The 13,883-nt window shown below is 43.0% G+C and overlaps 1 protein-coding gene across 4 annotated transcripts in view; it reads right to left on the reverse strand.

Annotated features, from left to right (window-relative positions):
- ptn (pleiotrophin) overlaps positions 1-13,883 on the reverse strand; it is an 85,451-nt gene that overhangs the window by 10,805 nt on the left and 60,763 nt on the right. For all 4 annotated transcript variants that reach the window (XM_079494103.1, XM_079494104.1, XM_079494102.1 and 1 more), the window contains 3 exons: positions 8,929-9,023; positions 7,839-8,012; positions 699-860 (listed from right to left, as the gene is read on the reverse strand). In XM_079494103.1, the coding sequence (XP_079350229.1) occupies positions 699-860; positions 7,839-8,012; positions 8,929-9,022 (430 nt within the window). In that variant the 5' untranslated portion in view covers position 9,023. The remainder of the gene's footprint in view (positions 1-698; positions 861-7,838; positions 8,013-8,928; positions 9,024-13,883) is intronic.

The following is a 13,883-nucleotide window of genomic DNA, read 5'->3' on the forward strand; positions in this document are numbered from 1 at the left end:
ATTTTAAGTCAAAAGTCAAAGTCGTACGATTTGTCACACACGTTACTGCAGTGAGATTTGTTCTCCGCATTTGACCCATCTCTTAGAGCGGTGAGCCGCAGCCAAGGAGCGGTGAGCTGCAGCCGTACTGCGCTCGGGAATCATTTGATTAGTTGATTTGACCCCCAATTCAACCCTTTTTGAAGCTGAGTGCCAAGCAGGGATGGGTCCCATTTTGACAGTCTTTAGTATGACCCAGCTGGGGATCGAACCCCGACCTCCCAGTTTCAGGGCGGACACTCTAACCACAAGGCCACTGTCTGGTAAAATAAAGAAGTTTATAAGAAACTATACTCCAGAGAGTGTGGATATTCCCTTTTTTTCATCGTATCTTCAAGAATCTGCAGCCTGCAGCTACAGAGACTACTCCAAAACTGCCCCTGAGTAGAGCGCGCCTCCTCCTAACGGTTTTTATTCCGATTATAGAGCGTCGGGGGGTATTGGAGCTTGGTCTTGGGGACCTTTCCTTTCCACAGGGTTTGGGGTTTATAAGCCTAGACCTCGGAGCTTGGTCTTGGGGACCTTCCCGCAGCATTTGGGTATATAAGCCTACCTTGGAGCTTGGTCATGGGGACCTTCCCGCAGCATTTGGGTATATGAGCCTACCTTGGAGCTTGGTCATGGGGACCTTCCCGCAGCATTTGGGTATATAAGCCTACCTTGGAGCTTGGTCTTGGGGACCTTCCCGCAGGGTTTGGTGGCGGTGACGGTGTTGGCACAGGTTGCGTCCATCAGCGCTCGTTTCAGAACGCCCGTGCGGTTCTTCTTGCCCGTCGCCAGGTCACACTCTCCCCACGCCTGGAAGTCATACTTGCATTCGCCTGCAACGCACAAAATATCACAATGAATGAACACAATCACCATCTGATCAGAATCAATTCAATTCAATTCCATTCAAAGGGGCTTCATTGGCAGTGGTGTAAAGTAGCTAAGTACATTTACTCAATTACTGTACAATATTGAGGTATTTGTACTTTACTTGAGTAATTCCAATTTCTAGTACTTTTACTCCACTACATCTCAGAGGCAAATGTGTACTTTGTACTTTTACTAAATTTACTCCACTACATTAATTTGAAAACTTTAGTTTAATACTTTGTAACATACTTCACATACTTCATTCCACTTCAGCCCTATTTCGTCCAATTGAAAATAGCCGATCTACAAGATCACAATGCGTCGCGATGCGAGGCAATTTTCAAAAGATGTTCATACATTTGAAAACTTGAAATGGGACATTCTGCATGACGACTACTTTCTACTTTTGTAACTTAAAGTACATTTTGATATCAATAGAGCACCGAAGTCCTGACGTCACTGTCAGTAGAGGGCGTAAATTCACAGGTTCGTCTACTTTTTATTTGCATTGTAATCTTCATAGGGGGATTTTAGATCGCCTCATGTAAGAACTGTGTTTGAAAAATAAACTGATCACCCCGGCCTTTTCACTCATATGGATATGAAGCATCGACTGAAGGTGGAAATGTACAAATATACCCAAAGAGTAACAAAATAAGCGTTAGAAACGAGAGACAACCCAGAGACTACATTTCCGGGTAGGCGGGTGGCTGCATCTGCCCGTCGCACAACAGAAACTGAATGTTAATTACGTTTATTTTTATTTTATTGATATTTAATGTTTCGTGGTTAGTACGAGTCGAGTCACCACCAGAGGAGCTTACGTCAACGAGGAATCTCAGGAACGCAATGTGTTGACAGCTGGGCGTGACGTATATTAGCAGCGACATTGCCTTCATATGTAGTTTCAAGGCTTTTGCGGCCACATTAATTCCATTTTCTCCAGAAACTGGCTGTATCAAATATGAATGGACATCATTAACGACGCACAGCCACTCCCCTGACAGAAAGGCCGGGGTGGTCGGTTTATTTTTCAAACACAGTTCTTATATGAAGCGACCTAAAATCGCCCTATGGAGATTTCACTGCAAATAAAAAAATACATGAACCTGTGTATTGGCGCCCTCTACTGAAAGTGACGTCAGACTTCGGTGCTCTATTCATACACCGATGGCAGAGGAAACCATGCAAGACACCAACCTGCACATCGGGAGCAATTAGGGGTTCAGAGTCTTGCTCAAGGAGACTTCAACACTAACTCTAGGGGAGCCCGGGATCGAACTGGGAACCTTGTGGTTCTCCATGGCCACTGTCGCCCCAATATAATAAAAACAGTTGAAAATGGGGAAAGTATATACAGTTGGAGGGGGTACAGCAATATGTAAACAGCTATGTCACATTGTGTCGTTATATACAGTACATTTTAGAAAGCAATCTTTTGCAGTCACTTTGGGGCAAATAGAATCATTTTTCTCAAGAGTATTTAAATAGTATACAAAAAAACCCTCAGATTTAAGATGTGTTTAAAGGTAGCCACTCTAAGTTTCACACTCACTTTGGGTGTGTGTAATCTGTGGGAAGTACAGTATGTGTCTCTGATGTCTTGATATGAGTGGGCAAGTGGTTAGAAGGTGTAGCTCTGATTCTGTGAATCTCTGTTCTCTTACCATTGAAGGGGCCATTGTGCGTGACTATAAATGCAACTGATCAAGCAGCAAATTAGGCGAAAATGACATAATTCAGCTTGGATAAGTTTCTAAAAACATTCGACCGCCCGTAATCACATCAGTAGAATCAAACGCTGTGAGCCTGGGGGATTAGTCAGCTCAGTTGTGAGTCATCCAATTCGAATTGGCCGCTTGAAGACAAAGTTTTAATTTGCTCGGCTTTCATCTACTTTCAAACTGCCCAAGATCGGCCAAAGCAGGTATAATGAATGTTTCGCTGCACAAAACCCCCACCCCGGCTTTTCAGATTCCCTCATTAGTTTTTCTTCCCATTGACCAAAACATTAGTGAGCTTAGGTGCTCATGCCGTCGCTTCATGCCTCAAACCATGTACTGAATAAAATCCTCAGAAGAGGTTAATTTTGGATGGAACCGAGGATCCCAGTGGTTTCATTCGTATACACTCGGAGTTGAATCAACACAGTTATACAGAGTAGATACATCAAAGCACGTTTACTGCTGTCTGTCCCGGCCATCTTATTATCGTTTCGGCAGTGCAGCAAAAAAAAAAAATCATCTGCAACCTATACTGCATTTCATATTCAGGCATACATTATTTAACATGTTGCCTCATGTGAACTCATCCCCAGCAGATGCAGGGCAGCAAAGGAGGCTGGAGTAGACTATAGAACAGTCTTGATTTTGACAGCACATTTCTTTTAACTGAAATGTAATTTACTTTGAGTTATATAGAGCGCCGAAGTCCTGACGTCACTCGCTCATCCCCTGGTTCACGGAAGTCATTTCTCTATGGAGAATAACATGGGCTCATCTTAAAATCGTCTCATATAAGAATTGTGGTCCAAAAATAAACTGTCTCGGCTGTTTCTGGCGAAAATGTAACTAATTCAGCAGCAGTAATATTAACAATAGCGTTAGTTGATTCTACATATCCATATGAGTGAAACTGGATGATTTGTTTATTTTTCAAACACAGTTCTATGAGGCGATCTAAAATCCCCCTATGGGGATTACAATGCAAATATAAAGTACATGAACCAGTGGACTAAGGGCCGATTCATACTCCTATTTTACCGCTGTAGTGCCGAAATGATTTTGGCTCGTCAGAAATTTTCAGTAGCACCGAAGAGCCGACTTTAGGACGGTCCCCGCCCCCGAACCTCAAATGACGTCACATTGTAGGCTCTACAGAGCCGAACAGACCTTTATTCGGCTCTAAAATAGGAGTATGAATCGTGCATTAGCGCCCTCTACCGATATTGACGTCAGACTTCGGTGCTCTATTTTAGTCATCTGAAAAAGTTTTAGTTTCAGTCTAGTTTTAGTCGACTAAAATCATACGATTTTATCTACAGTTGATTTTGTTGACTAAAATGTATTTTGGTGGGCCTTGATGGCGTCGTAATGACAGATTTTACACTTGGTTGCATGGAGAAAACAGCGGATCTACAAGCTCGTAGAAGCGTGTAGATCCGGAGCGCAACCAAACATAAAATGACTTGTCTTTTAGTTCTACTGGATCTCTTCTCCACTGGTCCCTAACTAACATTATAGTCTAGTTTTTTTGAGTGGTCCTTACGGAGCTATGTGTGTGACTGGGTGCCTGGGTATGAGCACGAAAATAGCATGGTTGTTTTGTGCGCAACCTAACACGCACACAAACACACACGCACATATTAACTGTATATATGATGATTTCGGGTGTGCCAGTACAGTACAGTGACAGTACAGTACAGTAGAGGGTACAGTAGAGGGACCCCCACACGTTAACTCTGTCATTTTCGTTTCGGATGTGGGGCGGCTCGCCAGCCCCCTGGGCACGTTCCTGGGGGTCTGGATGTTCCGGGGACCCCCCTGGGGACTCCCCGGGACCCCCTGAGACGCCCACATAACGTAAATCTCTCATTTCTCTACCGCTTCGGACGTGGGGCGGCTCGCCGGAACCGGGCCGGCACCCTGGCCGTGGTCCTGTGGGTCTGGAACTTCCGGGGATCCCCCGGGGACCCCCACACGGACTTGCACCACTCACTTCACACGGGTGACATTTTTCATCATAGTTTTTAGTTGATGAAATCAACACTGCTGAAAACAACAACATATACAGCATGTGCTTGTGTGTGCCTGCGTGCGCGGATGACCCGACGTCCCTCCATATCTGCGGATGTGCGTCTCCCCTATCTCCCTCCATTATTTTGGAGCTGCCGGCTCCCTTATGGCTATGACACTCGTTGCTCATGTGTCGGCTTCGCCTCCCATGAAAGCCCATCTGCCCCTGTCACCTGCCTCCGAGATCCCAGGGTATACTCATCATCAGAGGGGGGGAGGGGAGGAGAGGGAGAGGGAGGTGAGGAGAGAAGAGATGGTGAGAGGAGAGAGAGTGGAGTGGAGAGCGGGTGTGACAGGACCGTTGTCAGGAATCCACTAGGGAGCATCCTAAAAAGATTCAGCTCGGGAACCGTGTTCCTATAATTTGTCTCTTGAGAGCGCTCCCGTGTTGCCTCAAAAACCACCTCTAACTCAGGGCGGCTTCAGACTGGGTCTGATTGATTCGAACCGTTCCCGTTACTCAAACACTAGCAGGATTATTATTTTCTATCAACTATCAAAAGGTATAACCATGGTACTGTAAAATAATGTGTCAATGATGTGATATGAACTCAGCACAAAAGGTTCGGAAACTTAACTTTGGTCAATTATTTCTCACTTTAATAATACCAATTGAGTACCACAGACGAATAACAGTCTAAGTCCACACTATTGATCCATAATATATAAATGATAGATAAGGGTTCAGGACAACGAGGCCTTTTCGTGGAGGGGTCAGTCTGAAATTTGGACTTAGACTGTTTTTCGTCTGTGGTACTCAATTGGTATTGTATCATTTTAATCGTTGATTAGGTACCTTTACAACGAGGTACAGCTTGTAAGGACCAGGCGTTTGTGGAATGAGCAACACTGCTAAACGTGTGGGTTGCACCCCCAAAAGAATTGCCAAAATGGCAAATGGTTGGTATTCAACCCTTGATTTGAGTTGCTTAGTGGATTGGATGATTACACTCTCCCACAGTAATAAGGAAAAAACAATACATATTTTTATATTCTTAAATAGAATAAATAATAAATGATTAAAAAGAATCACAGTGCTGCCACTAGGAGATTATTGTCATCTTGTTCTCCGAGCTCCTATCACTAGCCTTAATTACAGGAAAACTCTTAGGACCACATCCAGGGTCTGCTAAACAGTGCTAATCACTAATCAGAGGCAATATGCAGCTACAGTATAGCTTTACAAAACGATGACAATAATTGTTTTGGGATTGCTTGTGTTTATGAAAAGGCATGGGGCTACGTGGGTGTTTATAATAGCTTCTGATTACTTCATTTCAAAATAATTATCTTTTACTTTGGATTCATTAAAACTTGATTCTGGGGGAAAAGGTGACAGCAGACATTATAGAATGCAGGTATCACAAATGCATTATTTACATATTTATTTATAATATGTTTATTATTTATTACACTTAATAACAAGTATAATTCCTTGTATGTGTACACATACCTGGAAATAAAAAGAGGTTGGATTCTGCTTCAGTGCATGGTCCATATATGGAGCTGGCCTGTTCTGACATCATTATGACGTCTGCATAGCCTCCATATTTGGGCATGCCTGAGAAAGAACTCTATATATGGGCATAAAAGGGACACAGACATAATATCTGCACGCATTTCAACTTGCATCGTTCCAAGTAGGCCAGTGCCCAGCGGCCCGGGCACCACTGTAGAGGCTCCAACGGGCACCGCTCTAGTATTATGAATGTTGCGTTATGTACCGGTAAGGCCGTCATAGGCAGACCTGTATCCCGAGAGAAGACAGACTATGCACCCACTGCACACAAAATTAAGTGGAAACCGAGCTACACTTCCTAACCATCTGTCCTTTGTACCAAGACATCAGAGACACATACTTCCCACAGATTACAACCACACACGGAGATTTTGAAAACATGACCAATGACAAAAAACTCCCATATCTGCTGGGCGAAGTACAACAATGTGCAAACACAGCAGCAAGATTCGTGAGTTGCTGTGATAGGAGAAGGATATCAAACGGAACACAACCACCCTAAAGACTAATCATTGTGTATATTCCTGCACTATACCTGCATCCAGTGATCTTGGTACATAGAAATTGATCTATTGAAGATTCTGACTTTCAAATGTACATAATCTTTGTTTTGATTGTATTGCTGTATTGTTGTATTGTGCTTTGGCAATGTAAACGTATGTTTTCTCGTGCCAATAAAGCCCTTTGAATTGAAATTGAATTGTATTATTGTGTATAGTTGCGTTGAGACTTAAGAGTTGTGTCTTGTCTTGTACTATTCCATGTTGTATTATTGTATTGTGTTATGTTGTGTTTTGTAATGTACAGTATGTTTTGCCTACTGACAGCCTATTATAGCGCACAGGGAATTTCTCATTGGGGACAATAAAGTCATTATCATCATGATCATCATCATCATCATACTGATGAAATTCGACCTTTAAACATCGTCGGCCCATTTGTTGACAACCACGGTTAAGAACCTAATATATACTCCATCCAATGGCCGTGCTCCAGGGCTGGACTGGGTAAAAAATTCGGCCCTGACATTTGGCCCAGACCGGCCCGCTACAACCGGCCCGCAGATAGCAGATACTCTACCGCCCCCCCGCTCCCTCAAGGCACACACAAACAAACAAACAAGCCCAAATACAAGCACTGTTATACTACTGCCCTGTACGTCAAGTGGCCGGTCCAGGCCTGCCGTGCTCATTGGTGTTCCGTTGAAAACCAGCTACTCCTCACTGTTATGATTTGCCCATGTCTGTGTACTCCAACTTGAGATACAGTGTACTTGATATGTATTGTGTACTGCCTGTACTGTAGCATACTTTATAGATAGGCTACGAGAGACATCTCGGCAGCAGCAAGGTCAGCCTTGCTGCAGTAGGCACGTTCTTCTGTCTCATATCTTATTGTCACGTCATTATGATCCAGCACTATATATGTTTCCTGTTTGTGTAATAAACTTGGTGAACCTTAGCGTGATACTGTCTTGTGTCCGTTAATTTGTTCTCCCGGGCCCGCCGCCGCAGTCGCCGTACCAAAGGAATACTTCAACTGGATTGTCACACACCACCCAGCCTGCACACACTACCTGTCTGTCAGAACCAGACGAGGGTCCAGTACTTAGAGATTACAACACTCACCTCCAAACTTCTTCTTCCAGTTGCATGGTATCTTGCAGCGCTGGGTCTTGATGGTCTGCTTGCAGTCGGTTCCCGTGCGCGTGCCCTCCCTGGTGCCCAGGCCGCAGTCCCCCTCGTTGGCCACGCACACGCTCCACTGCCACTCTCCACAGTCCGACTTACGCTCCTTCTTGCCTGCCGGGATCACACAGATTAGAAATGCTGATGAATTATTGTACCCCGGTGCCTTATTAACCCATTCTGGACTGAGGTCGATTAAAAAAAATCCTTCTAAATCCTAAAATTTTTCTGAAAACACCATGTTTCTATGTCAGCGGTGCTCAACCTTTTTCATGTCAAGGACCCCCAGAATTATCTCTATTGGGCCACGGACCCCCATCTCAAAATATGTAGTTCCAGGGACCCCCCAGAAGCCAATATTTTAGTTAAAAATGTTCGATCTGAAATATATATTATGTGATTTGCACCACATTTTCACGATTTTTCAAAAATAGCAGACCTACAAGCTCATAGCGCGCCACCGAGTGGCGCGCTATGAGCTTGTAGATCTGCTATTTTTCAATAGCTAAAGTATAACATAATGCTAACACCAAAAGGGGTTCCCGCCCAAAATGAGTTAATTAGCATGGATACAACTGGGGTCGTCAAGGCAGGAAAAAGGTCAAACTATTCAATTATACACAAATCTGGAGACGCATCTGAAATTTAAACTTTAAACTGTTTAATGTGTATATATGCGAGAAGTCCGCAAATTTGCATCAAATTACCATGCATCTGCACAAGTCATACATTTCAATAGGATGCAGTGAGTTTACCAAGTTGCCAATGTGAACTAAACTTCAACTTAAAGGGACATTTCACCGCTGGAAGAAACTGCAGTCACTCAATGTTAATAGTACTGTATTTGTAGTAGTAATTTACTGCAAAATGGGTACTTTTACTCGAGTAAATTACGTGCCCAGACGTAGCCGCCAGCCGCCCCGGCCATAACAGAGTATTTCTATACATTGCAAACTTTTACTTAAAGTAAAAACATTTGAGTACGTTTGTCCACCTCTGGACACCAGTGAAACGGTGCAGGGGTTCCTACCTTGTTTCTCGCCCTTACCCACTTCGGCTGCGGTCACCGCCAGCACCAAGAGAGCCATGACGGCCACTCGTGTCCACTGCTGGTGTCCGTGCATTCTGAAGGAGAGAGAGAGAGAGAGACAACACCTTTAGCATAGGTTCATGCATTCTGAAGGAGAGAGAGAGAGACAACACCTTTAGCATAGGTTCATGCATTCTGAAGTGAGAGAGAGAGACACAACACCTTTAGCATATAGGTTTGTGCATTCTGAAGAGGGAGAGAGAGAGAGAGAGAGAGAAGAAGGATGTCAAATGGAATACAAGCACCTTAAGGAATACAAACCATATGTGTACACCGTTTATCAAAAGTATAAAGCTAACGTATTCTATATGGATGTATATTGCAACTATCTCTGACAGAAAATGCTTTTTATAGTTTCACAAGATAGTATTACCCAAAGTGCTAATATAACACAGCTCTGTTTACAGTACACCTTTATTTAATTCCTATTTATATCCAATATGTATTTGTAAATACATTGTTCTGTTTTGATTGTCTTGTTCCACTTCTGCTTTGGCAATGTAAACGTACGTTTTCTCATGCCAATAAAGCTCCTTTGAATTGAATTGAATTGAATTGAATTGAATTGAATTGAATTGAATTGAATTGAGAGAGAGAGAGAGAGAGAGAGAGAGAGAGAGAGAGAGAGAGAGAGAGAGAGAGAGAAAGAACACCTTTAGCATAGGTTCATGCATTCTGAAGGAGAGAGGGAGAGAGAGAGAGAGAGAGAGAGACAGAGACAACACCTTTAGCATAGGTTCATGCATTCTGAAGAGAGAGAGAGAGAGAGAGGCAAACTAATGGCAATGTTTAAAACATAGAATGGAGCAGGCTTTCCACGGGTACTGCAGAAAGGTGAGGACTGAGCTCTCTGTTTGGCTCTGAGAAAATCAGAGCATGGCGGGAAAATAAACATGACTAAGCAGCGAGCGCAAGGCAGATGGTTATTGGTAGCGATTAAAAGGAGGTCATGTCAAAGACCTCATATTTATATGATTTCTAACAATGTATATTTTATTTTAAACTGGAACATACTATAATCCTTTGAAATTAATTAATTTGAATTTAAATTATAATTTCAAATTATATTTGACCCTATTTCTTTTCGTCTTCCTTTCCAGTTGCCCCCATGTCACCCCACTTTGAAAATCTGTTTTCCAGACTATTGCCTCTGACCTATTATTCTCATTCAGACTGTGTCCAATCTTCTGTCAAAGTCAGAGTCACTCCGCTCTTCAGGAAACCGACTCTTGACCCCTCAGAGGCCAACAAGTACAGAACAGAATCCCGCCTTTCCTTTCTTTCCAAAACTCTTGAACAAGTAGTTTCTCACCAGCTCTCTCTCTCACTCCATCTCTCATAGAATAACATGTCTCTCAAATGAGTCAGGACTCAGGCCAGCACACTCCACTGAAGCAGTTATATTCACAGTCACAGAGGCACTTCATGCTGCCCGTGGCCCTCTCACACCACTAGCCTACTTATTACTCATCCTTAACATTTTTTGTTTGTTTGTTTACGGTTTTCATAAATGACTTGGGTAAGGAAGGATATTAAAGACATTCAAATTGTTATGCCATATCACAGGCAGTACATCCGGCGAGCAGCAGTCTCTCAAAGGATGCTTCAAAAGGTCAAAGACTCTCCCCACCTACCAATCCATGCAGACATATTCAACCCACCCACTGCTCAACTCCCATCTAGCACTAGGATGTGCTATTCATGTTTTTCGTGCTATTTGATTGGCCATTCTCTCCCCCACTCGTCTAATGATCTTCACACCTCTCTCTGCACCCGTTGACGGCTTGCCATTGTCCTCTAAATGTTACATTCCAACTAATTCAAGGCAGCAGTTTCAACTCGACAGGACAACTCAAGTTATTTTTTATTTCAGTTTACCAAACTATAATTATAGTGACGGTGTGAGCGCTATATTGAATACCCTTGCGCAGCAAACACTGCCCGAATTTGTATTGAGCCAATAAAATAGGCTACCACACGTTATGCCAGAGCCAGGCACATTGCTCAGAGTCAGACAAAATACGACATTAGTTATATATTGTCATTTTTATATAGAGGGGGAAACATCGATGTAATTAATATATATTTGATTGATTGTGCCAAAAAAAGGAAAGAGCCGTGCGTGCGTGCAAATCAGAAAAGTTTACAGACAAAGGAGTTGGGAGTTTGGGAGCGGCTAGCCTTCTATATAATGCTGCGCACATATATTAGCCTATATATATTTAAAAAATACCCAGCATAATTTTTGGGAAGGCTAAGCCTGGCCTAGCCTTACATACCCGCCGCCTATGATCGATGTAATTTATATATATTGTATTGATTGTGCCAGCAGAGAGGTCCGTAGCAGCAGCACGGTTTATATATACACCATAGGATAGATCAAGTCATGTGACGCATCACCGCCACAAATAGTGCTACAGCGTTATCTAAAATGCACTTCCGCATACCTCACCGTCAGTTACTTGGATCCATGAACATATATCACGGCGTGCAAATCAGTTCCACTGGTCGCGTGCAGAAAAGTTTACAGACAAAGAAGGACGGACAGAACTGTTCTTCTGACTGACAAAACATTTAGAAGTTCGGGACGTCTATCGGGTTGGACTGATTTCATTTTTATTTGGAATCGCGCATCGGCAAGCATTCTCGCTCCAAGGAAAGGAAATGTCGGTCGGGTCAAACAGACCATGCTATAAACTTTATTATTCCAGGATAATTGATTCATTTTTATCATCACCACCTTACATAATTATGCTATAAAGATGGCGTGTATAGTCAACATGTATTTATATCTATTGAGCTATGCGTTTGGTGGAAACAATACGCCAGTCAGTCAACACACCATATTTCACCATATATTTTTTTCCGTTTCGAGAAAAATAAAGTCAGACATTGTTATTTCTGCAAACCGCATATAACAAATATAACATCTAAAACAAACTTTAGTTTATGTTGCCTATACATGTGGAAGTAGTTGGAATGCAAATGACACATTAGCTTGAACAATGCCCGTCTCCGGGCCGGGAGGGACGTGTGAACTTCACTGCTTGCGGGGGAGAAAGGGTGAGGGCTCTAAGAGCGGTCCCACGGACCGAAAAAGAGCAGACTTTGTAGTAGAATTATGTCTAAAATCATATTTCCAAAACGTTTCAGATGAAGAAAAAAAACAGAGATGGTTTGAACATTTAGAAAAAGTCATGCAAGAGGAACTTTTTCAGGACTTCATGGGCAAAGAAAATCCACTTCAAAATTTCAAAATCGGTCAGCCAGACCGCTCCGACGCGCTAGTGCTAGATGACCAATTTGGAAGAATCAGCTGACTTCACCATCCAATCAGCTTGGAAAAGGGAATGGCAATGGGTGTCCAATAGAGACACACAGGGACTACAAATTTCACGCACCCAAATGAGACAGCGTCCCCACTTCTGGTCCGTTTCAACGGTGTACTGCAGCTTCCAATGCAATCCCTATGAGAGGCATCATAAAATACCCTACTTTCACTGGTTCATTACTGAGGCTGTAGTGATTTTTTTTTGTGTTCTAATAAAGTGTCCCATATGTTTGCTTTGTCCTTTTCAATGTCACATACCTGCCATCTCAATATACATCCTACAATGTACTATAATATACTCCATCAGTTTGTGAAAAGTGCTAGCATTGTAAATCTCAAGTCAAAGTGGTCGCACGGTACTGTATATACGTCACGGTTCCATCCCAGGTTTTCAATACCCAGATATATTTGTTGTATTTCGTTTTATATGCTTGTATTTGTTGAAAATGATCTAAACAGCATCTTGCAAGACTATTATTAATACTCATCTGGAGAATTCACTAGGTAGTTGAAAATGTCAGGATGTCACTCCTCCATTTAGCTGGGTTATTTTCCCATGCAACTATTCAGTAGAGTTAATTATACAACAAGTTGACAGCGATAAAACACACCGTCGGAGCTCCATATATATAGTAAGCCCGTGACATGTTCAAAATATAGACATGAATAATTAACAAAGTCAGTCGGGATCGGGATGTATATTGAGAATTCCACTCTTCAAAGTCGGCGCTCGTAGCCTCGTAAAGGCAGTGACGTCCCTTAAAAGCGACAGGTTCTCTGTCTGCCGTCTCCCCTCTGCTCCGTTAACATTATGGGTAACTCATTCAAGTGGTAAATTAAATGTGAAATACATCCTCTATTGAGAAAACAACAATATATGTTGACAAAGACACTTCATACATTTGGAAACATATTAGTCTTCAGTTAATTTCATATTATTTTAAAAGTAGGCTAACTACAGTTGAATTTCAATGGACTTCTATGGGCTGGCCTGCAGTACACCGTGCCAACGGACCAGAAGTGAGGACGCTGTCTCATTTGGTGGCGTGAAATTTGTAGTCCCCGTGTGTCTCTATGAGGTCCCAAACAAACACCTGGTGTCAGACCCCAACCAACAGGTCCCTGGCACCACCTTCCCAAGGAGACAGTGGTCTACGCTCAATAGGTTCAAGACTGGACATGGCCCCTGCTTGGCCAGCCTTCACAAATGGGGCAGTAGCCCAAGCCCACTGTGTGCGTGTGGTGAGGAGCAAACTATGGAGCACATCATTGAAGTTTGCCCTCTCCAAAGACTGGAAGGAGGATTAGTCACCCTCCATACAGCAGACCATGGGAGGCAACCGCTTGGCTTAAGGACTTTGCATTCGCTAAATACAAAAATAATACAGGCAGTACAAGAAAGTGGCCAGATGGGAACCACAAGGTTCCCAGTTCGATCCCTCCTGGGCTCCCCCAGAGTTAGTGTAAGTGTTCTTGAGCAAGACTCTGAAACCCTAATTGCTCCCGATGTGCAGGTTGGTGTCTTGTGGTTTCCTCTGTCGGTGTATGCATGTGTGTGTGTGTG

The sequence above is a fragment of the Electrona antarctica genome (assembly GCF_951216825.1).
Source record: "Electrona antarctica genome assembly, chromosome: 23".
In the NCBI taxonomy this organism is placed as follows: domain Eukaryota; kingdom Metazoa; phylum Chordata; class Actinopteri; order Myctophiformes; family Myctophidae; genus Electrona; species Electrona antarctica.